The 24819-nt window shown below is 45.8% G+C and overlaps 1 protein-coding gene across 1 annotated transcript; it reads left to right on the top strand.

Moving 5' to 3' along the window:
- Positions 1 to 7583: 7583 nt before the first annotated feature.
- LOC140722382 (hepatic and glial cell adhesion molecule-like) lies at positions 7584 to 24183 on the top strand. Its single transcript, XM_073037135.1, has 9 exons — positions 7584 to 7654; positions 7855 to 8172; positions 17352 to 17645; positions 21107 to 21218; positions 22422 to 22477; positions 22901 to 22965; positions 23161 to 23202; positions 23780 to 23823; positions 24180 to 24183. The coding sequence occupies exons 1-9, from the start codon at positions 7603 to 7605 to the stop codon at positions 24181 to 24183; spliced, it is 987 nt and encodes a 328-aa protein (XP_072893236.1). The 5' UTR covers positions 7584 to 7602.
- Positions 24184 to 24819: the final 636 nt, after the last annotated feature.

Below are 24819 nucleotides of genomic sequence, written 5' to 3'. Positions count from 1 at the left end.
CTCTCTCTCTCTATTAATAGCAGCACAGTTCACAGGGTCTATTCTGGACTCCGTTTCACACCGGGTTTACCCATGACAGGAACAATAGTGGAGGTGGATACAGTGACGGGTGGTTGAAGGGGACTGAAGTGCGGAGATGTGTAGTGCTTGCCAGGCGCTTCAGAACCTGGGAAGTGATAAGGGGAGGTGAGACCCGGCGTGGAGTGGGAGACCGCATTGCCGAGGACCTAAACTTCGTTCGCCTGAAAAAGCGGGATCTCCCAGTGGTCACCCATCAGGACGAGTTACATGAAGGGTTCTCTACGTTCACCTATAAATTGGTTCTGACAGAATTTTGTGACTACGCACGCGCTGGATATGTTGGAAATATCAAAATAAAAAGGAAATCCCGGAATACACTCAGACGGTCAGCCAGCCTCTGTGGAGAAGGAATGTTTAAGATTTCAAGTCGAAGATCCTCTGTCAGAACTGCTGGACGAATCCCTTCGGCCCCATGTCCCTTCCGCTCCACTGAAGGTTCATTTAACATTTCAGTGCTGCTTTATTGTTCCCCCGCCATCCCGTCCTGCATCGCAATGTCGACTTCTGCTTCTCCTTTCACAGATGGAGTTTAATGCTGATAAACGTGAGGTGATACATATGAAGTTTAATGCTGGTAAGTGTGAGGTGCTACATGTGGAGTTTAATGCTGATAATTATGAGGTGCTACATGTGGAGTTTAATGCTGGTAAGTCTGAGGTGCTACATGTGGAGTTTAATGCTGGTAAGTGTGAGGTGCTGTATACGGAGTTTAATGCTGATAATTATGAGGTGCTACATATGGAGTTTAATGCTGATAATTATGAGGTGCTGTATACGGAGTTTAATGCTGATAATTATGAGGTGCTATATATGGAGTTTAATGCTGATAAGTGTGAGGTGCTATATATGGAGTTTAATGTTGATAAGTGTGAGGTGCTACATTTTGTTAGGAATAATCCAAATAGGACATACATGGTAAATGGTAGGGCATTGAGGAATGCAGTAGAACAGAGTGATCTAGGAATAATGGTGCATAGTTCCCTGAAGGTAGATTCTCATGTGGATAGGGTGGTGAAGAAAGCTTTTAGTATGCTGGCCTTTATAAATCAGAGCATTGAGTAGAGGAGTTGGGATGTAATGGTAAAATTGTACAAGGCATTGGTAAGGCCGAACTTGGAGTATTGTGTACAGTTCTGGTCACCGAATTAGAGAAAAAATGTCAACAAAATAGAGAGAGCACCGAGAAGATTTACTAGAATGTTACCTGGCTTTCAGCACCAAAGTTACAGAGGAAGGTTGGACAAGTTAGGCCTTCAGTCTCTGGAGCTTAGAAGGTTGATGGAGGACCTGATAGAGGTAATTAAAATTAGGAGTGGGATAGACAGAGTTGTTGTGGATGGATTTTTTCCCGTTGAGAGTAGGGTAGATTCAAACACGAGGACATGAGTTGAGAGTTAGGGGGCAAAACTCATTCGTAAGGCCAGTGATGTTGAACTGGACTGGACCTGTGACGGTGGTGTGTGGAAAGGGGATGCTGTCCAAGTTACATGCCATCTTGGACAATATCTCCCATCCACTCCATAATGTACTGGTTAGGCACAGGAGTACATTCAGCCAGAGACTCATTCCACCGAGATGCAACACTGAGCGTCATAGGAAGTCATTCCTGCCTGTGGCCATCAAACTTTACAACTCCTCCCTCGGAGTGTCAGACACCCTGAGCCAATAGGCTGGTCCTAGACTTATTTCCACTTGGAATAATTTACTTATTATTATTTAATTATTTATGGTTTTATATTGCTAAATTTTTACACTATTCTTGGTTGGTGCGACTGTAACGAAACCCAGTTTCCCTCGGGATCAATGAACTATGTCTGTCTGTCTGTCTGTCTGTCTGTCTTAAGATTTCAAGCGAAAGTGCCTCCGTCAGAACTGCTGGACGAATCCTTTCGGCCCCATGTCCCACCCGCTCCGGTGAAGGATCATTTAACGTTTTAGTGCCGCTTTATTGTTTCCCGCCTTCCCGTCCTGCATCGCAATGTCGACAGCCGCTTCTCCTTTCACCGACGCTGCCCGACCTGCTGGATGTTTTCAGCGGTTTATGTTTCTACCCCTAAACGTTATGTTACTCATACCCCCGGTAACTGGCTCCAAAATTGGTTCGCTCACTGTGTCCGGCGACTGTATTTTATTCACAAAGGGGTAGCTTCCTTAACTTAGTGAAGTCAGGCTTGCACTGCTCGGGGATCTGTATTCTGAGAAACGCATCTGCTTCTCAAAACGTCAGGAGTTTCACTCGACAATATGTGGTGATGTCAAGTGAAGCTGCTACTGTGAAGAGCGGCTTTGAGCGATCCTGATGACAAGCACCGGCCCTCGGTTACTGAGGCAGAAAGGCCGACATTGAACTCCATAATTTTAACCGGAGTGTTCTACTTGCTCTTTAGTTCTCTACCCTCTGGGAAACATGAAATATTATTCGCCTTACACTTAAATTAATGTTTAAATTTCCGGCAAATTGACCTCGAAATAAATCCCACCAGACCCCCTATGATATCTGGAACTCTGCTCCATATTCACTACAATTCTTTCTTTTCCTCTGGTGACCGACGTCGACAGAAGACCACAGCATGAAAATTGCAAAATTGCAAAATAAAATCACTTGGACGATTAAGCGGTCGATTGAACTGCAATGTCAGCAGAAGCTTTTCTTTACGCGGCAGGCTGATCTTTAGAGAAAAGCCGCTGTGTTTCACGGTTACGTTGTTCTGAATTTGGCAACTACCATTTCCACAGACAACTTTGATAACTGACTCGATGGTGTCGCCCTGTCCTGCCTGCTGGTAATTTGCTCCATTGCGCCATCTATAGTCAGCATTGGGAACTGACTGGACAGAACATGTTAATTTCAGACTTGTGACAGTGTCGGCTTAATTCCGATGTTGTCTGACCCGTCTGCAACAGAAATAGAGATTGTATGCTGTTTCTGTGATTGGTAATATTGACTGTACACTAATGTAATGAGCAACCTGCTTACCTACAATAACCTTGCAGGAACATCTCTGCACTGTCGCAGCTGCAATGAATATTGACAGCACGTCTATAATTTCCTGTTCCATTTCTGTTCAGACGGGTTATGTTCAGACTAGTGTTTTCTGAAAACAGAGATATTGTCTCGGTTAGATGTCTGCTAACCATGTTTGATCTGAATTGTGCCCCTAGCGTATCAGGGGAATGCAACTTTATCGCTGTTTCCCTGAGGACTGTAAGAGTTGATGTTCACATTGACACGAGACACGGGACCTGCAAATAAAACTGAAAGAGTTCTATTTGCAACTATTTGGAATTATTTGGAATTATTCCTTTCTCCTGCAGTCCAATCATATCAGCTGGGACTCTGTAGACCAACTTACGATCGCGAACAACATATTCGCCTGAATGGCAATGAAATTGGAGTTTGTGTAAAGGAGTTCCCAGATATAATCCTATGGAATCATGGAGAGGACACGTTTCATTTTGTCCACTTCTTTTTTTTTTCACTGCCTGCTTAATTTAGTTTGAATAAGATTGGTTCGTTCACTATGTCCAGCGGCTGAAATTCATTCACAACGGGATCAATTCCTTAACTTCGCGAAGTCACACCCGCGCTGCACGGAGGTCTGTACACAGAGAAACAGATCTAATTCTCAAAACTTCAGAAGCTTCACTGCACAGTCGGTGGTGATTCCAAATGAAGCTCTTGGTGTGAAGAGAAACGATGGGCAAATCCGCTTGTTAGCATGGGCACAGAATGTCCTTCTGTGACATTGGCAGATAAACAGGCACGGTTCTCCATTATTCTGGCAAGCAAGGGACGTTATCCGCTGTAGACTGAGATGGACATCTGCGGAAATTCGACAAAAATAAATCGGGTACCTTAACTTATAATTAAACCCCTTCAGGAGCTCCAGTACATCGGTTACCCTGCTCCACATTCCCTGTCCCTGATAAACATTTTTTTTCTCTCTGACGACGAAAGTAGACAGAATTGAACAACATGAAAACTGCAGAATAAAATTGCTCAGAAGTTGATACAGTGGTTGGAAGTGGAATATCGACAGAAACTTTCACTTCCCCTGTACAGTGATGTTTAGAGAACGGTTTTTGTATTGGAAACATAGAAAACCTACAGCACAATACAGGCCTTTCGGCCCACAAAGTTGTGCCGAACATGCCCCTACCTTAGAAATTACTAGACTTCCCATAGCCGTCTATTTTTCTAAGATCCATGCACCTATCAAAAGTCTCTTAAAGGACCCTATCTTATCCGCCTCCACCACCAGCTCCGGCAGCCCATTCCACGCACTCACTACTCTCTGAGTAAAAACCCTACCCCTGACATCACCTCTGTATCTGCTCCCCAGCACCTTCGATCCTCACGACCTGTTTTCTCGCTGCTTGTATGAGGGAGAAGGTAAAGCTGACTTAGGACTGGCAGCACCGGAATTAAGAACACTTACTACTGGTTAATCATCAGACTCTTCACGAAAAGGAGATCACTACTCCGATTTAAGGACTCTTTTATCCTGTTATTTCATACTAGTAATTTCTTTTATTATTTATATCTGCATTTGCACAGTTACATTGATCCTGTTTAGAGTTACAGTTCTATAGATTTGCTAATATGCCCACAGTAAAAGAATCTGAGGATGCTTGTGGTGACGTGTATGTATGTAAACTGATAATATGTTTCACTTTGAATTTGATTTACTTGCTAAGTTGAACTATAATCCTTCAGCTGTCACGTGGCAGTCAGACCCCGTCTCTGAGTCAATAACACAGAATATCATCCCGAATATCAGCATTAACAAAACAAATGCCGCTTGATCACTATTTCTGCAAAGTAGATTGTGTTCAGTGTGTCACCGGGAACAGCGGCTGTTGTTGCAAATTGTCCTCTTGAGGATCAGCTCTAACAAACAACAACTAACAAGCGAAAGACATGCTACCCGTTTGCAGAACCAATTTAAAGACGCGATAATGCAGAAGTGTCTCCCATTTATAGTCCAAATATAATTTCCTGCATATCAGAAGGGTATTTCTGTATTAGGCAGCTTCACTCAGGATTTCAGTGACTGGGCATGACAAAAGAAGAGGCACAACTGCACACTGTGATAACTGACGCCGGTGGCAATACAGTGACGGCCGGACTTCCATTGGCAAAGTTGAAAGAGCAACAGCACAGAAAGCAGGCGGCACAGTGTCACCACAAGGGGGCAGTGTCGAAATGCGGAGACGAGGTCAGAATGGGAGCAATGGTCACACGGTCCCTGAGCCGATCAGACCTTGCAGTCTCATCTCGCACCTCGTCTCCTTCTGTCTCCACGATCTTTTCTGTTTCCTTAACCTCGCCCAGTCCGATTCGAAAACATTGCACAGACCGGGTATAATGATTAAAATGACTCTGGAGATATACGGCGACAAATTCCGGAAGGCCACAAATCTACAAGATGTACATTTTCTGAACTGTTATCGCCGCAGTCTTCTGCCAATTAAGCACAAAAAACACTAGAATTCTCTACAGGCACCAGCGATCATGCAGACTCCACATGAACAGTAAGGACTCGTCGAAGATGACTCCCAGCAATGCAAGTACTGCACCTGGAAGTGAGCGGAATTCCGCCAGAGAAGCGAGGTCGACCAGGGGAGGACTGGGTGCGGTGGGTATCAGGCCAGAGTGAAGCTACGGGAACACGACCACTGTTCCATCGCATCTTCCTGGCCAATGTACATTCACTAGAGAGCTGAGCACTGGGCCTAAGGGCAAGATTGCTGTTTCGAAGGGAAACAAAGGATTTCTGAGTCCTCTCTTTCACCGAGTCGGCTCACCTGCCACACTCTGAATGTCGCGCTCCAGCCCAAAGGGTTCTCAGTCCACCAGGCAGACCGATAGGCTGCATCAGATAAGAACAGAGCAACGGCGACTCCTTCATGATAAACCATGGATTCGGAGCGCAACAGGGTGTCTCTTCCATGTCCACTGAATATGCGTTCCGATCCTCCAACTGAGGATCCCCAATCTCTATTGCGCTCCCCTTTCACCATCCCCTCTGGGCCACAGAGCCAGTCTCAGTACCTACTTCCTGCGTGTAATTTCCACACCCGGCTACCCACCAAATGCATCTGAAGCGGTACACCTATTGTTGGGAGGTTCGGCCACAAGGGGGCACTGCTCGACCTGTTTATCTCTTTTACCTCTTTTGCAGGTCACACATGATACTGCCCCCTTCATCTCTGGGTGACTCCCTCCCTGTAGCTTCTACCTATCGTCTCCTCATTGTCCCGTGTTAATACGAAGCTCATGGAACAGCAGCTCCCGTTCCTTAACATGCTCCCTCAGGAGCTGCACTGATGCACATTGTGCAGATGTGCTTATGCGGAATAGAAGTGGTATCTCAATGTCGCTAAACAAGTGGTATCTCAATGTCGCTAAACAAGTGGTATCTCAATGTCGCTAAACAAGTGGTATCTCAGTGTCGCAACGCGTCGTCAGTACGTTAATTAATAATATATGCATAAAACGTACAACGTATTTCGGTAAGTAAACAACCGAATGAACGAGTAAGTAAATTAAATAATGAAAAAGTAAACGAACTATCAAATAAATAAAAGAATTCTGAGCTCGGTTTCATCGGTCCATGAATCGCTCAAAAAAATCTGATTGCAGAAGATACTGGTATCTCTTTGAGCGTGGGTCTTCCGGCTCATGTACCTACTTCCGGATGGTGGTAAGGACACGAGAACATATCCAGGATGGTAGTAATGAGACGAGATCATATACCGGATGGTCGTCATGAGAAGAGAGCATATACCGGATGGTAGTCATCAGAAGAGAGCATATCCCGGATGGTACTAATGAGACAAGACCATATACCTGACGGTGATCGCCCTTAATTATGGACCTGGTATTCCTGAGGAACCACCTTTTGAAGATTTTCTCGATTATGAAGAGGCTTGCCCTGTGATGAATGTGATTGTTGTACACAAGCCTCTGCAATCTGTGTCGATCCTGTGCATTGCAGCCTGCGCACCAGACGGTGATGCAAACGGTCAGAATACTCTCCGCCTTGATTGTGCGAGCATTTCCCAGTTTCTGGTGACATACCAATACCAAATCTCTTCAAGCTTTGTGGGCCGAAGGGCCTTTATTGTGCTGTAGGCTTCAATGAGGACTGGTGTATGATCTCTTCGTCTTGTTGTCCTTGTATGCAAGATTATTGCGGCGACAACACACAGCCTGTCTCCCTATCTGGATCAGCTCTCTCGGGATCGCGTGGGTGACGTTCACTTTACTCTCTCTCTCTCTTTCTCTTCATGTCGGTGGGTGAGAGAAACTCTCTTTGAGACCATTATCGGTTTCCACACAGCAGCAGATAGTTGTAGAACAGCACACAGGATTTGATGTAGATTTCAGCAAAGTACAGACACTCTGATCCAATCAGCGCTGCCGCTCGTGACGTCAGAATCCAGATATCTGACCCGCAAACCAGGAAGTGCGGCTCAGTCTCCGAGTGTAACAGAGATCGGCGCTGCTCTCTCGGGATGTCGGGACTGGCCTTCGCAGCTCTCGTTCTTTGTCTCCACATAACGGCGGGTGAGGGTCACTCTCTCGAACAGTCAGCGGTCAGATAATCAACAGAACGGCGGGTGGTTAGAGGACAGAAGGGCAGGCTATCAGAGACGATCTCTCTGATCTAATACTGATCGGAGCTCTCTGTACTGATTGAGCGAAGTACAGTTCTCGATTCCATCCGCGTCTGTCGCTTTTCCCTCATATGATTTTCTCTTTTTCAGGTGAGTCCCAGCAGGTTACTATTATCGTTGAGCACAGCGAGATAAACGCCACCGTCGGGGGAGATGCGCTCTTTTCCGTGCGGCCGTCGGGCAATGTCAGCAGTGGAAGCTGGCGTTTTAAAGGGAAAACAATCGCTCAGTGGATCGGTCAGAGCGAGATTCTAGATAATGAGTACAGATCGCGGGCAGGGTTATTCACCTCCAACGGGTCGCTTCTGCTGAAGTCGGTGAGCATGTTGGACAGTGGGGAATACCATGTGACTATGGTTCCAACGAGTGGCTCCCAAACCTCAGCGACCGTCACTCTGCGTGTCACTGGTAAGTGAGACAGAGTCTTGCGATCTCGGACTATAACTTTGATTTTATTCCTGTGGTGAAAGAATACAATACAACCTTTACGGTGGTCGCAGAACCTGGACTCCAGTGAACTCTGCCAGACCTGCTCTCGGACTGTTCAGTTCTCACTGTTGTGCGTGGCTGTGTTTCGCCGTTTCTGTTTGCGGGCTGCTCGCACTTGTCTGTGCCGGATGTCAGTTCCGTCTTCAACTCCATCAAGTAATTTTTTTTGCTGCATTTCATTCTATTTTTGAAAACGGACTGTTTCTCCAGTCAGCTGGAAATGAGTAGTTCTAAATCATCTAGCGGAAAGTTTAACGATGTTCCCCTCCCCAGTGCCGCCCACATGTCTATGACAGTATAGAAACATAGAAACATAGAAAACCTACAGCACAATACAGGACGTTCGGTCCACAAGGCTGTGCCAAACATCTCCCTGCCTTAGAAATTACTAGGCTTACATATAACCCCCATTTTTCTAAGCTCCACTTACCTATCCAAAAGTCTCTTTAAAGCCCCTATCGTATCCGCCTCCACCACCGTTGCCGGCAGCCCATTCCACGCACTCACCACTCTCAGCCTAAAAGACTTACCCCTGATATCTCCTCTGTACCTACCCCCCGACGCCTTAAAACTGTGTCCTACTATGACAACCATTCCAGCCCTGGGAAAATGCCTCTGACTATCCACACAATCAATACTTCTCATCATCGTGTACACCTCTATCAGGTCACCTCTCATGCTCCGTCCCTCCAAGGAGAAAAGACCGAGTTCACTGAACCTGTTTTCATTAGGCATGCTCCCTAATCCAGGCAACAACCTTGTAAATCTCCTCTGCACCCTTTCTATGGCTTCCACATCCTTCCTGTAGTGAGGCGACCAGAATATTGACAGCATTCTGTAGTTTTATCTCTGATCTGTGCATCTGTAGTAGTTTGCTTTAAGCAGAATATATCTCCTTGGAGCCATCATTTCAGCACAGTACGTTACACGTGATACATGATCTGTGGTATTTTTGCAGAAGCCGTATCCAGGCCCAACACCACATCGAATGACGCTCACTCGGTAGAACACAATGACACAGTTAGTTCGGAGTGCACGGCAAGAGGGGGACATGCTTCCTATTCGTGGTTAATGAAATGCAGGACAGTTACCTCTGACGTTACGATTACCGTGAGCACCACATCGACTGAACGTTTACCGCCAGTATCACTGTACACTGTATATGTGTCCAACACTGATTATATTTTAAATGGAGAAAAAACAACAAAAAATAATTACGTTCAAAGGGACTTGGCAGTCCTTTGTGTAGGATTGTCTGAAGGTTAATTTGGAGGTTGAGTCTGTTGCGAGGAAGGGACATGCGATGTTAGCATTCATTTCAAGAGGACAAGAATATAAAAGTAACCATATAATATTGAAAGTTTATAAAACACTGGCGAGGCCTCACTTGGAGTATTGTGAGCAGTTTTTGGCCCCTTACCCGAGAATGGATGTCCTGAAATTGGGGACGGTTCAAAGGGGGTTCACGAAAATGACTCCAGGAATGAAAGACTTGTCATAATATGAGCCTTTAATGTCTCTGAGCCTGTATTCACTAGAATCCAGAAGAGTTGAGAGGAAGGAATCTGTTATCAGGTCACCCCTCATTCTTCTGAATTCCAGTGAAAACAGACCCAAAGCATCAAATGTCCGTCATATGAAAACAATAGACTCATGTGAGTGAACTTCCTTTGAAGCCCTTCAGTTTCAACACATCCTTTCCAATAACAGTGCCCCAAATCTGCTCACAATACTCCAGGTGAGGCCTCACTGGTGCTTAAACAGTTGAAAGGTCACATCATTGCTTTTACAATCTCGTCCAAATGAAATGAATGCTATCATCGCCTTCTCCCCGTATTCCCTGATGCCCTGACCAATAGAAAATCTATCAACCTCTGCGTTAAATATACATAAAGACTTGGTCTCCACCTCTGCTTGTGGCAAACTATTCCTCGGATTTACTACCACTTCTGAAGAAATACCTTTCCAGCTCCGTTCTGAAATGAGGTTTCTCTATTTTTAGCTGTGTCACCTTGACGTTGACTCTCCCACCACAGGAATCATCCTCTCTATAGGAAACTATAGACACACAATCATCCACTATAGGAAACATCCTCTTCACATCCATTCTATCTGTGTCCTCTGGTCCTAGACTCCCCCACTATAGGAAACACCCTCTGCACATCCACTCTATCTGTGTCCTCTAGTCCGAGTCTCTCTCACTATAGGAAACATCCTCTCCACATCCACTCTATCTGTGTCCACTGCTTCTAGAGTCCCCCACTATAGGAAATATACTCTCCACATCTCCTCTCTCTTTGTCCTCCGTTCCCATGTTCCCCACTATTGGAAACATCCTCTCCACATCCACAGAATCTGTGTTCTCTGGTCCTAGACTCCCCCACTACAGGAAACATCCTCTCCACATCCACTCTATCTGTGTCGTCTAGTCCTAGACTCCCCCACTATAGGAAACATCCTCTCCACATCCACTCTATCTGTGTCGTCTGGTCCTAGACTCCCCCACTATAGGAAACATCCTCTCCACATCCACTCTATCTGTGTCCTCTTGTCCTAGACTTCCCACTATAGGAAAAATCCACTCCGCATCTACTCTATCTGTGTCCACTGGTCCTAGACTCTCCCACTATCAGAAACCTAATCTCCACATCCACTCTATCTGTGTCCACTTGTCCTAGACTCCCCCACTATAGGAAGCATCCTCTCCACATCCACTCTATCTGTGTCCTCTGGTCCTTGTCTCCCCCACTGTTGGAAACATCCTCTCCACATCCACTCTATTTGTGTCCTCTGGTCCTAGACTCCCCCACTACAGGAAACATCCTCTCCACATCCACTCTATCTGTGTCGTCTGGTCCTAGACTCCCCCACTACAGGAAACATCCTCTCCACATCCACTCTATTTGTGTCCTCTGGTCCTAGACTCCCCCACTATAGGAAACATCCTCTCCACATCCACTCTATCTGTATTCTCTGGTCCTAGACTCCCCCACTACAGGAAACATCCTCTCCACATCCAGTCTATCTGTGTCTTCTGGTCCTAGACTCCCCCACTACAGGAAACATCCTCTCCACATCCACTCTATCTGTGTCCTCTGGTCCTAGACTCCCCCACTATAGGAAACATCCTCTGCACATCCACTCTATCGGTATCCTCTGGTCCTAGACTCCCCCACTATAGGAAACATCCTCTCCACATCCACTCTATCTGTGTCCTCTGGTCCTAGACTCCCCCACTATAGGAAACATCCTCTCCACATCCACTCTATCTGTGTCCTCTGGTCCTAGACTCCCCCACTATAGGAAACATCCTCTCCACATCCACTCTATCTGTGTCCTCTGGTCCTAGACTCCCCCACTACAGGAAACATCCTCTCCACATCTACTCGATCTCTGTCCACTGGTCCTAGACTCCCCCACGATAGGAAACATCCTCTCCACATCCACTCTATCTGTGTCCTCTGGTCCTAGACTCCCCCACTACAGGAAACATCCTCTCCACATCCACTCTATCTGTGTCCTCTGATCCTAGACTCCCCCACTACAGGAAACATCCTCTCCACATCCACTCTATCTGTGTCCTCTGGTCCTAGACTCCCCAACAATAGGAAACATCCTCTCCACATCCACTCTATCTGTGTCCTCTGGTCCTAGACACCCCAACAATAGGAAACATCCTCTCCACATCCACTCTCTCTTTGTCCTCCGTTCCCTGGTTCCCCAATATAGGAAACATCCTCTCCACATCCACTCTATCTGTGTCCTCTGGTCCTAGACTCCCCCACTACAGGAAACGTCCTCTCAACATCCACTCTATCTGTGTCGTCTGGTCCTAGACTCCCCCACTATAGGAAACATCCTCTCCACATCCACTCTATCTGTGTCCTCTGGTCCTAGACTCCCCCACTATAGGAAACATCCTCTCCACATCCACTCTATCTGTGTCCTCTGGTCCTAGACTCCCCCACTATAGGAAACATCCTCTCCACATCCACTCTATCTGTGTCCTCTGGTCCTAGACTCCCCCACTACAGGAAACATCCTCTCCACATCCACTCTATCGGTGTCCTCTGGTCCTAGACTCCCCAACAATAGGAAACATCCTCTCCACATCCACTCTATCTGTGTCCTCTGGTCCTAGACTCCCCCACTATAGGAAACATCCTCTCCACATCCACTCTATCTGTGTCCTCTGGTCCTATACTCCCCCACTATAGGAAACATCCTCTACACATCCACTCTATCTGTGTCCTCTGGTCCTAGACTCCCCCACTACAGGAAACATCCTCTCCACATCCACTCTATCTGTGTCCTCTGGTCCTAGACTCCCCAACAATAGGAAACATCCTCTCCACATCCACTCTATCTGTGTCCTCTGGTCCTAGACTCCCACACTATAGGAAACATCCTCTCCACATCCACTCTAACTGTGTCCTCTGGTCCTAGACTCCCCCACTATAGGAAACATCCTCTCCACATCCACTCTATCTGTGTCCTCTGGTCCTAGACTCCCACACTATAGGAAACATCCTCTCCACATCCACTCTATCTGTGTCCTCTGGTCCTAGACTCCCACACTATAGGAAACATCCTCTCCACATCCACTCTATCTGTGTCCTCTGGTCCTAGACTCCCCCAATATAGGAAACATCCTCTCCACATCCACTCTATCTGTGTCCTCTGGTCCTAGACTCCCCCACTATAGGAAACATCCTCTCCACATCCACTCTATCTGTGTCCTCTGGTCCTAGACTCCCCCACTATAGGAAACATCCTCTCCACATCCACTCTATCTGTGTCCTCTGGTCCTAGACTCCCCCAATATAGGAAACATCCTCTCCACATCCACTCTATCTGTGTACTCTGGTCCTAGACTCCCCCACTATAGGAAACATCCTCTCCACATCCACTCTATCTGTGTCCTCTGGTCCTAGACTCCCCCACTACAGGAAACATCCTCTCCACATCCACTCTACCTGTGTCCTCTGGTCCTAGACTCCCCCACTATAGGAAACATCCTCTCCACATCCACTCTATCTGTGTCCTCTGGTCCTAGACTCCCCCACTACAGGAAACATCCTCTCCACATCCACTCTACCTGTGTCCTCTGGTCCTAGACTCTCCCACTACAGTAAACATCCTCTCCACATCCACTCTAACTGTGTCCTCTGGTCCTAGACTCCCCCACTACAGGAAACACCCTCTCCACATCCACTCTATCTGTGTCCTCTGGTACTAGACTCCCCCCTAAAGGAAACATCCTCTCCACATCCACTCTATCTGTGTCCTCTGGTCCTAGACTCCCCCACTACAGGAAACATCCTCTCCACATCCACTCTACCTGTGTCCTCTGGTCCTAGACTCTCCCACTACAGGAAACATCCTCTCCACATCCACTCTAACTGTGTCCTCTGGTCCTAGACTCCCGCACTATAGGAAACATCCTCACCACATCCACTCCATCTGTGTCCTCTGGTCCTAGACTCCCCCACTACAGGAAACATCCTCTCCACATCCACTCTACCTGTGTCCTCTGGTCCTAGACTCTCCCACTCCAGGAAACATCCTCTCCACATCCACTCTAACTGTGTCCTCTGGTCCTAGACTCCCCCACTACAGGAAACACCCTCTCCACATCCACTCTATCTGTGTCCTCTGGTCCTAGACTCCCCCACTACAGGAAACACCCTCTCCACATCCACTCTATCTGTGTCCTCTGGTCCTAGACTCCCCCACTACAGCAAACATCCTCTCCACATCCACTCTATCTGTGTCCTCTTGTCATAGACTCCCCCACTGTAGGAAACATCCTCTCCACATCCACTCTATCTGTGTCCTCTGGTCCTAGACTCCCCCACTATAGGAAACATCCTCTCCTCATCCACTCTATCTGTGTCCTCTGGTCCTAGACTCCCCCACTATAGGAAACATCCTCTCCACATCCACTCTATCTGACCCTCTGGTCCTAGACTCCCCGACTATAGGAAACATCCTCTCCACATCCAGTCTATCTGTGCCCTCTGGTCCTAGACTCCCCCACTACAGGAAACATCCTCTCCACATCCAGTCTATCTGTGCCCTCTGGTCCTAGACTCCCCCACTATAGGAAACATCCTCTCCACATCCAGTCTATCTGTGCCCTCTGGTCCTAGACTCCCCCACTATAGGAAACATCCTCTCCACATCCAGTCTATCTGTGCCCTCTGGTCCTAGACTCCCCCACTACAGGAAACATCCTCTCCACATCCAGTCTATCTGTGTCCTCTGGTCCTAGACTCCCCCACTATAGGAAACATCCTCTCCACATCCACTCTATCTGTGTCCTCTGGTCCTAGACTCCCCCACTGTAGGAAACATCCTCTCCACATCCACTCTATCTGTGTCCTCTGGTCCTAGACTCCCCCACTATAGGAAACATCCTCTCCACATCCAGTCTATCTGTGCCCTCTGGTCCTAGACTCCCCCACTATAGGAAACATCCTCTCCACATCCACTCTGTCTGTGTCGTCTGGTCCTAGACTCCCCCTCTACAGGAAACATCCTCTCCACATCCACTCTGTGTCGTTTTTTTGAGTATGGTTAGGAGGATGTTTTTTAGAAGTTCGGAGGATGGTTAGTCTGAGGCCATAATCCTATCCACATACACTCTAACAAGGCCTCTCACAATTCGATAGTTGTCTATCAGGTCCCCCCTCATTTTTCTGAAGTCCAGTGAATACATACCCAAAGCCATTAAATGCTCTTTATAGGAAAATCATTCAATGATAGACTCATATGAGTGAATTTCCAAGAAAAATGGCCTAAATCTGCTCACAGTACTCCGGGTGAGACCTCACTGGTGGTTAAAAATTTGAAAGATTACACCATTGTTTTTATAATCTCGCCCACTTGAAATGAATGCTAACATTGCATTACCCTCCTCACCACAAAATCAACATGAACATTACCCTTTACTGGATCTTGCACAAGGACTCCCAAATCTCAATGCACTTCAATACTTTGTATTTTCCCTCCACTTAGGGAATATTCATCTCCCATTTATTCTAACAAAGTACATAACCGTTCGCTAACCGGCACTGTATTCCATCTGTCATTTCTTTGTCCATTCTCCTAATATGTTTTGTAGCAGGATTTAAGTAAGATTTACAATGAGATTTACAAGGATGTTTCCTGGATTGGGGAGCGTGCCTTATGAAAGTAGGCTGAGAGCCTTTTCTCCTTGGACCGTCTGAGGATGAGAGGTGACCTGATCGAGGTGTTTAAGATGAAGAGAGGCATTGATGGTGTGCATAGTCAGAAGTTTTTTTTTCACCAGGGCTGAAATGGTTGCCACAAGAGGACACAGGTTTAAGGTGCTTGGGAGTAGGTTCAGAGGCGATGTCAGGGGTAAGTTTGTTACTCAGAGAGTGGTGAGTGCGTGGAATGGGTTGCTAGCAATGATGGTGAAGTCGGATACGATAGTGTCTTTTAAGAGACTTTTCGATAAGGTCATGGAGCTGGAAAAATATAGGGCTATGGGTAGGACTAGTAATCTCTTAGGTCGGGACATGTCCGGCAAAACTTGTGGGCCGAAGACCTTGTATTATGCTGTAGGGTTTCTATGTTTCTGCATGATGACACTTTTCCACCTGCCATTTCTTTTCCCATTCCCCTAATATGTCTTCGTTCTTGTGTGGCCTCTCTAATTCCTCAATGCGAAATGCCCCTCCACATGTGTTCGCGTCGTCTGCAAACTTTACAAGAATGCAATCAATTCCATCGTCCAAATCATTGACATGTAACAGGAAAATAATCGGCTCCAACACGGCCCACCGTGGAACACCACTGGTCACTGGCAGACAGGCAGAGAAAGCTCACGCTTTGGCTTTCGCCAATCGGCCATTACTTTATCCATGCTGAATCTTCCATGTAATACCATTAACTCGAAGCTTGTAAAACAGCCGCATGTATGGCACCTTGTCATGGGCTTCTGAAAATTCCCGAACACAACATCGACCGGTTATCCTTTGTCTATCCTGCCTGTTATTTCTTCAAACGATTCCAGCAGATTTGTCAGGCAAGATTTCCCCCGAGGGAAGCATGCTGACTGCAGCCTATTTTATCATGTGCCCCCAAGTACCCTGAGACCTCATCCTTAATGATCGACTCCTTTCCAAACAGTTCTGGCCAACACCCGTCCCATGGGTCTGTAATTCAATTTATCCCGTTGTAATACTGACACATATGACTTCAGCTTCTCCTTCACAAATTTCAGTTTTTAATTTCGATCCCGTTATAAACACTTTCCCGAAATTGTTTGTTTTCTTTTCCCTAAAGGTCTCTGTTCAATTCTGTATCTTTGCTCAAATCCAGAATAGATGATCCTCTACTGGGCTCAAACCCGAGCTGCCCTGAAACACCAGCTCGCAGGGACTCGACAAGATCACCCTGCTGGAACCAGCATCAAACTGATTTTCCAAATCTATCTTCCTATTGAAATCCCTCCTTAATTATTGTAACATTGACCACTGGACATGCATTTTCTATCACACGTTGTAGTTTTAGGCCGCATCATTATTCTGTTTGGCGGTCTCTGTGCCATTCCCATCAGGGACTTTTTACCCTCGCTGTTCCACAGCTCTCTGCACATCGGTTTAATACATTCCCACCCTCTTTCACCTCTTTCTAATACTTTAACTTCATTTTTCACCAACACAGCAACGCCGGCGCGCCTGTCCTCCTGCCGGTCCTTTCGATACAATATGTATCAAACACCCGGCTATAACCTTGATTCGGTGTTGCCTACAATATTATAGGACTAATTTTGTAGGTGTAATAAGATGCAAAAAGACAGAGTATACGGGGAGACCAGCTTATTCGCATTTGTTCCAGAGGGCAATTAAAGTATAGCCAAGTTACTTAGTCCTCCTATGAAACAGCAATAAAGCTTTAAACTCCGCCGGAGTTTCATTCAGTCCGCGATCTGATCTGAAATCGAAACACATGGGGATAAGAGACAGGAATGACGACAGAGACAGGGATCTTGAGTTGGCGAACCAAATGTTATGAACATGATGTAGCTGAAACCAAGTGTAACTCCATTCGAAATTTAATTTTAGATCCAGTGCCAGTGACCGGGGTTGCCGTGGTGACCAATAATCCCACTCCCCTGGAAAACCTCGATACCATCGCACTGAGTTGTGACGCGTCGGGCACTGTTCAGACACGGACATGGTTCAAGGATAACCAACCCATCCGGGAAAACGGCAGAATATTTACATCTCCCGACAAGGCGAAACTGACTATAATCAGTGTGAACAGAAACGACGCAGGGATGTACAAGTGCATCGCCAGCAACTCTTTCAGCAGTGATGCTGGACAGACCTACGTGGAGGTGTACTGCAAGTACACAGGTAACCAGCAACCATCATTTGTATCGGATGCTCCACAGGTATTCTCATTTTATAGATAGGCCAGAGGTGGTCAGAATTGTACCGGAGCGTCCAGTTGTTTCAAATATTGTGTCAAACCTGACGATAACTTGCCAAGTGGAAGTAAGTCCAGAACCAGCCTATTGGCTCGGTGTGTCTGACACTCCGAAGGAGGAGTTGTAAAGTTTGATGGCCACAGGCAGGAATGACATCCTATGACGCTCAGTGTTACATCTCGGTGGAATGAATCTCTGGCTGAATGTACTCCTGTGCCTAACCAGTACATTATGGAGTGGATGGGAGACATTGTCCAAGATGGCATGCAACTAGGACAGCATCCTCTTTTCAGACACCACCATCAGAGAGTCCAGTTCCACCCCCACAACATCACTGGCCTTACGAATGTGCTTGTTAATTCTGTTGGTGTCTGCTACCCTCAGCCTGCTGCCCCAGCACACAACAGCAAACATGATAGTACTGGCCACCACAGATTCGTAGAACATTCTCAGCATTGTCCGGCAGATCTTAAAGGACCTCAGTCTCCACAGGAAATAGACGACTCCGACCCTTCTTGTATACAGCCTCAGTGTTCTTTGACCAGTCCAGTTTGTTGTCCATTCGTATCGCCAGGTATTTGTAATCCCCCACCATGTCCACACCGACCCTTTGGATGGAAACAGGGGTCACCGGTGCCTTAGCCCTCCTCAGATCCACCACCAGCTCCTTAGTCTTTTTCACATTAAGCAGCAGATGATTCTGCTCGCACCATGTGACAAAGTTTCCCACCGTAGCCCTGTACTCAGCCTCATCTCCCTTGCTGATGCATCCAACTATGGCAGAGTCATCAGAAAACTTCTGAAGCTGGCAAGACTCGGTGCAGTAGTTGAAGTCCGAGGTGTAGATGATGAAGAGAAAACGAGGCAGGACAGTCCCCTGTGGAGCCCCAGTGCTACTGACCACTCTAACTGACGCACAGTGCAAGTACTGTGTGCCAGTGCTTGAAAGTGCAATAAAGAATCTAAAAAGGTTAGATTGGGACAGGTTGTTCTCTGGAAAGGATGTCTTTGGTAAGTGGGAGGCCTTGCAAGGAGAAATTTTGAGAGTGCAGAGTTTGTATGTTCCTGTCAGGGTTAAAGGCAAAAGAAATAATAATAAGGAACCTTGGTTCTCGAGAGATATTGGAACTCTGATAAAGTAGAAGAGAGAGATGTATAACATATATAGGCAACAGCGAGCAAATAAGGTGCTTGAGGGGTATAAAAAGTACAAAAAATACTTAGGAAAAAATCAGAGGGCTAAAAGAAGGCATTAGGTTGCTTTGCCAGTCAAGGTGAAGGACAATCCTTAGAGCTTCTACAGATATGTTAAGAGCAAAAGGATAGTAAGGGATAAAATTGGTCAACTTGAAGATCAGAGTGGTCGGTTATGTATGGAAACAAAAGAAATGGGGGAGATCTTAAATGCTTTTTTTTGCATCTCTATTTACTAAGGAAACTGGTATGAAGTCTATGGAATCAAGGCAAACAAGTAGGGAGGTCATGGAACATATACAGATTAAAGAGGAGGAGGTGCTTGCTGTCTTGAGGAAAATCAGAGCAAATAAATCCCCAGAACCTGACAGGGTATTCCCTCGGACCTTGTTGGAGACTTGTGTTGAAATTGTAGGGGTCCTGACAGATATATTTAAAATATCGGTATCTACGGGTGAGGTGTTCACGTGGTTCCGTTGTTTAAAAAAGGCCTCTAAAAGTAATCCGAGAAATTATAAGCCGGTAAGTTTGACGTTCGTAGCAGGTAAATTATTTGAAGGATTACTAAGAGAAAGGCTTTACAAGTATTTCGATAGACAGGGACTTACCAGGGAGAGTCAAGATGGCTTTGTGCGTGGTCAGTCATGTTCAAACCAATCTATTAGAGTTTCTCGAGGAAGTTACCAGGAAAGCAGATGAAGGGAAGTCAGTGGATGTTGTCTACATGGACTTCAGTAAGGCCTTTGATATAGGAGGTTAGTTATTAAGATTCAGTCGCTAGTTATACTTGAGAGGTAGTAAATTGGATTAGATATTTTCTCAATGGGAGAAGCCAGACAGTGGTAGTGGAGGATTGCTTCTCTGAGTGGAGGCCTGTGACTAGTGGTGTGCCACAGGGATCAGTGCTGGGTCCACTGTTATTTGTCATCTATATCAATGATCTCGATGACAATGTGGTAAATTGGATCAGCTAATTTGCTGATGATACAAAGATTGGAGGTGTAGTGGACAAGTGAGGAAGGTTTTCAAAGCTTGCAGAGGGATTTGGACCAGTTGGCGGAATGAGCTGTAAAATGGCTGATGGTAGTTTACTGCAGACAATTCTGAGGAATTGTACTTTGGAAGGACAAACCAAGGTAGAACATACAAGGTAAATGGTAGGACACTGAGGAATGCAGTAGAACAGAGGGATTAAGAAATGCAGATACAAAAATCACTGAAGGCTGTGTCACAGATAGATTGGCTCGTAAAGAGAGCTTTTGGTACATTGGCCTTTATAAATCAAAGTACTGAGTATAAGAGTTGGAATGTTGGTGAGGTTGTATAAGACATTGGTGAGTCCAAATTTGGAGTATTGCATGCAGTTTTGGTCACCTAATTACAGGAAAAAAACATTAGTAAGGTTGAAAGAGTGCAGAGAAGGTTTTGAAGGATGTTTCCGCGACTTGAGAAACTGAGTTACAGAGAAAGGTTGAATAGCTTTGGACTTTATTCCCGAGCGTAGAAGAATGAGGGGAGATTTGATAGAGGAAAATAAAATAATGATGGGTATATATAGTGTTAATGCAAGCCGACTTTTTCCACTGAGGCCGGGGGAGAAAAAATAAATAAACAGAGGGTATGAGTTACGTGTGAAGGGGGAAAAGTTTAAAGGGAACATTGTTGGGGCTTCTTCACACAGAGAGTGGGTGGGAGTGTGGAATGAGCTGACAGATAAACTGGTAAATGAGAGTTCATTTTTAATATTCAAGAAAAGCTTGGATAGGTACATGGATGAGAGGTGTATGTAGGGATATGCTCCAGGTGCAGGTCAGTGGGACTAGGCAGAAGAATGGTTCGACACAGCCAAGAAGGGCCGAAGGGCCTTTTTCTGTGCTGTAATGTTCTATTTTTCTATGGTTCCATTCGGAAATTTGTAATGGGATATCCCCCACCATCCTTCTAAATTCAAACGAGTACACACCCAGAGCAATTAAACGTTCCTCGTATGTTAACCCTTTCATTCCGGGAATGATCCTTGTGACACAATATACGACTCCAAACTGACTCAGTCAAATTGTTGTGAAAATGAACTTGCCACTGATAAAGACGTGTTCTCGGAATGTAAGATATATATATATATATATATATATATATATATATATATATATATATATATATATATATTTCCTTGTGTGTTATCTGCAAAAACAGATGGCAATTGCACCCTCGGCTCTGGCGCAATCGTGGGCATTCTACTTGGTTTACTTGCCATGGGCCTGATCGGCGGAGTCAGTGGATGGTTGATCGCGAGGAAAACTGGCTGGTAAATGCATATTTTCTCCAAATATCGCTTCTACTTTTAATTCGTGCGGTAGAACTTTTTTTTTCTTTTTTTGCATAAGTGGGATATTGGAAGCTTTAATGCGAACTTGTGATGCGACAGGCGAATGAAGCAAATTACACAAACTGGAGAGGGAAAGAGATAAATACCTGCTGACGGTTCATGTGCAAGGTTCAGGAATGGAACACGAGCGGTGCATGAGTGGAGATGTTCAATAGGCACTGATGTCCTTTCGGTGGGCGGTAACGGATATTAGACCATAAGAGCATGAGATACAAGAAGAGAAGTAGGACTCAGAATGTCAGAACAATTGGGATGTTGGACCATATAGGAGCAGAAGTAAGCCATAACAGCCCATTGAGTCTGCCCGGCCATTCAATCATGTACTGACCCAATTCTTCCAGTCACCGCCACTCCCCTGCATTCTGCCCATACCCTTTGATGCCCTGGCTAATCAAGAAACTATCTCTGTTTTAAATGCGTCCAGTGATTGGCTTCCGCAGCCGTTCGTGGCAGCAAATTCCACAGATTTACCAGAGTCTGTCTAAAGTAATTTCTCCGCACCTCTGTTCTAAATGGACGCCCTTCAATCCGGAACTCGTGCTTTCTTGTCCTAAAATCCCCTCCCATGGGAAATACCTTTACCATATGTGACTGAATATTACCCTGACGCCAACAATCAACTTCGGGTATCATGGAGCAGTCGGTGAAACCTCGCCTCTCGTCTGATGATTAAAAAATAAACGGGGACCGCTGCGTCTCCACCTGTTTGTGTTTTTACATCTCATTTCCCAAAAGCTACTGAAATTGATCAGCAATTCCGGAATCATTCCACAGATCAGGGACAGTCCGTGGACAGAATCAGCAATAAGCTTTCACGTGGGTATTGTTTTCCTGAAATGTGAACATTTGTCTGAAAGCGGAAGCGTTCAGTGATACATGTGTCACTTTCCCCTGACAAACTGAGATCAGAAAGCCCAAAACACTCTCGCTGTGCAATCCAATATGGCCACTGTTGTAAAGATCGAGTAGGACTGGAATCGGGCATCTGATAGCCGGAATAGATTCAAGTAAAAACCAGGGAGTATCCAATGGATGAATGGGAATTATATCATTCGGTGTATCAGTGCAAGAAAGTCACTTCCTGCCGGGTTCATATTTTGTCCTTTGTTTCTGTTTATTCAGGATCAGAGATCCGCCACGATCCCAATACGTCACGAGCATCAATTCCGGAAGGAAGGGTGAGTGAACTGCATTTCAACTGTTCTATTACTGAACCCACGGATATCTTAATATTTCATTTAAACATGTTAGTTCCTAATGCACAGAAGCTGGAGGTTTTCATCCATGGTCACGAATAATGCTGCTTGGGTTGTCGGGTTGTCCAGTTTAATAAGTGGAAATTTTCAACTCAGGATTACAATATAATTGGAGGGAGGGTATGGTATTTTCCTTTCCGTATCTGACCTAAATTATTGGTCGTCTATACAAGGGATTATCAAACTATTGGTCGTCTCTGCAGGGGATTACTTGTTTCTGCCGTTTGTGGGAATGTAGTTCGTGCTATCGCTGGCATTTTGTTTTGTGGCCGGATTGACATCGGCTGTATTACAACGGCTCATGATGCTCTTCACCGCTGTGACGTATCTGTATTGTTCCCGCAGGCACCTTGGATACAAACACCGTGAACGCATCGGGAACCTATGAAAATCTCTCAAGGAATGAACAGGTTGGATCTTTGTATTATGTTCATGATCTCAGTCATTGTTAGAAAGATGAGAAGATAAGTAATGTGATGGGTCGCGTCCGAGCAGCAGTGAATGTGAAGATTGATACCCTCGGGGTTTACCTGTGGAGAGACAGAATACAATTGTCGAGCGCAAGGTTAAACGTCACAATAGACATCTTCAATTTCTCCTTTCAGGGCGCAAGGAACAATGCAGAAGATGGAAACTCCACTTACATGGTGAGGGAATTATTTGCGTCACTCCCTTTTTGAAGTAATTGTTCCACTTCACACAGTATGATGAATCACACAGCGGATGAACTCATGAAGTAATATGTGTCAGTCTTTACTGCGGAGCAGACAATCAGTATGACAGTGTCAGGGCACCGGAGTGGTTGCAGTCACTATAATAAGGAGAAGATGCAAGATAAGCTGGAAGGGCTGAAGGTGGAGAAATCACCGGGATTAACTGCTCCCCAGCATTCTGAAATGGGCCGCTGAAGCCATAGTAGACGGATTAGTACTGACATTCCAAGCTGCAGATTTCTATGGAATTGTTTTTGTGGGCTGGGAAGTTGGAAATATCACTCTGATCTTCTTGAAGGAAGGACAAGGGATTACACGCCCTTCCGCTTAGGGATCATGTCTGTCTGTCTCGGATCCTCTGTTCGTCATGGTCCGACTGTTCCGTGTTACTTTCAGACATAATTTATTAAATGAGCGCAGATACTCTTCAATATTCTTGCAGTTCTCTTCATTTACAAAATGTTTTTAATAAAAAAATCTGCTAATCATGCTGATTTCCTCACACTTACAGGGACTTGTCCTGGAGGACCAATCTGTTTACAGTGATCTGAAGAGGTAAGTGAACGGGATATTGTGCTGCCGATACATGGTGACACCTGTAAAGGAAACGTATCCACTAGTTTCAGTTCTGTGAGCCGTGCAGGACCATGGTTGTGCCCGTGATTAGCAGTTTCGAGACACGTAACTGCGCAAGACTGGAGTTAGGCGGCATCGTACAGCGATATATTGTTATTGAAAGGAACAAATTTCCTGGGACCGTGGCGATATGAAATCTCCTAGTTGTATGCAAGGTTGCATTGTCACGATGTTTGACACAGATTCAAAAGTCATCACTTCGTATTTATCCTCCCCAGCTGCCGCACTTTCGGGTTGCTGACGTGGTCAACATAAATTGTGCGTTGTTTCCGCAGATGACGTCACTGGTGAAGAGAAGTGGATGGTTGGCTCGTGATCTGACCCAGAGGAAGGGCAGCCATCGAGGGAAAAGCCACCGTTCAGAATGTCCCTAATTGTTTCTTCATACTTGTTCTCCATGTCTCCGTTAGATCTTTTCTGCGTTTCACATCCTCACGCCGAAGTCATCACTGAAGGTTTTGACTCGTTTGTATCACAGCAGCTTAGTTCCCTCACCTCAGCCCAGACTCCTATGTCCCATAATTGACACCTTCACACTGCCGCCGACATTTTCCCTCTCAACTTTGCTGTGTGATCTAACCTCTACACCGTCTTGACCCACATCATGTGCCGGTAGGTTTCTGACTACTTGTTCCGCTGAAAAACATGAAATATCGGAGCGCTTCACGCTCAACCCACAGATTAGCTTCGTTATTCACTTGACGTGAGGCCGGTGCCGCGGCACAAGCGGCCAAATGGGAATAATTCCATTGATTTCACCCTTTAAGAAGAGATATATTGGTAAGGGTGTCCCGGCTAGTGCAGAGAGATTTTGCAAAAATACCCCGGGAATGAGGGAGCTCCCGTGCGAGGAGAGCCTGCCTACCCTTCCCCTCAATGTTTTGAGGAGTTTATTTAGGTGCGTTGCCAACAGTC

This window comes from Hemitrygon akajei, unplaced genomic scaffold, assembly GCF_048418815.1.
Source record: "Hemitrygon akajei unplaced genomic scaffold, sHemAka1.3 Scf000076, whole genome shotgun sequence".
Classification (NCBI taxonomy): domain Eukaryota; kingdom Metazoa; phylum Chordata; class Chondrichthyes; order Myliobatiformes; family Dasyatidae; genus Hemitrygon; species Hemitrygon akajei.
Note: the sequence above shows the minus strand (reverse complement) of the source record. Positions and strands in the feature narration are given on the sequence as shown.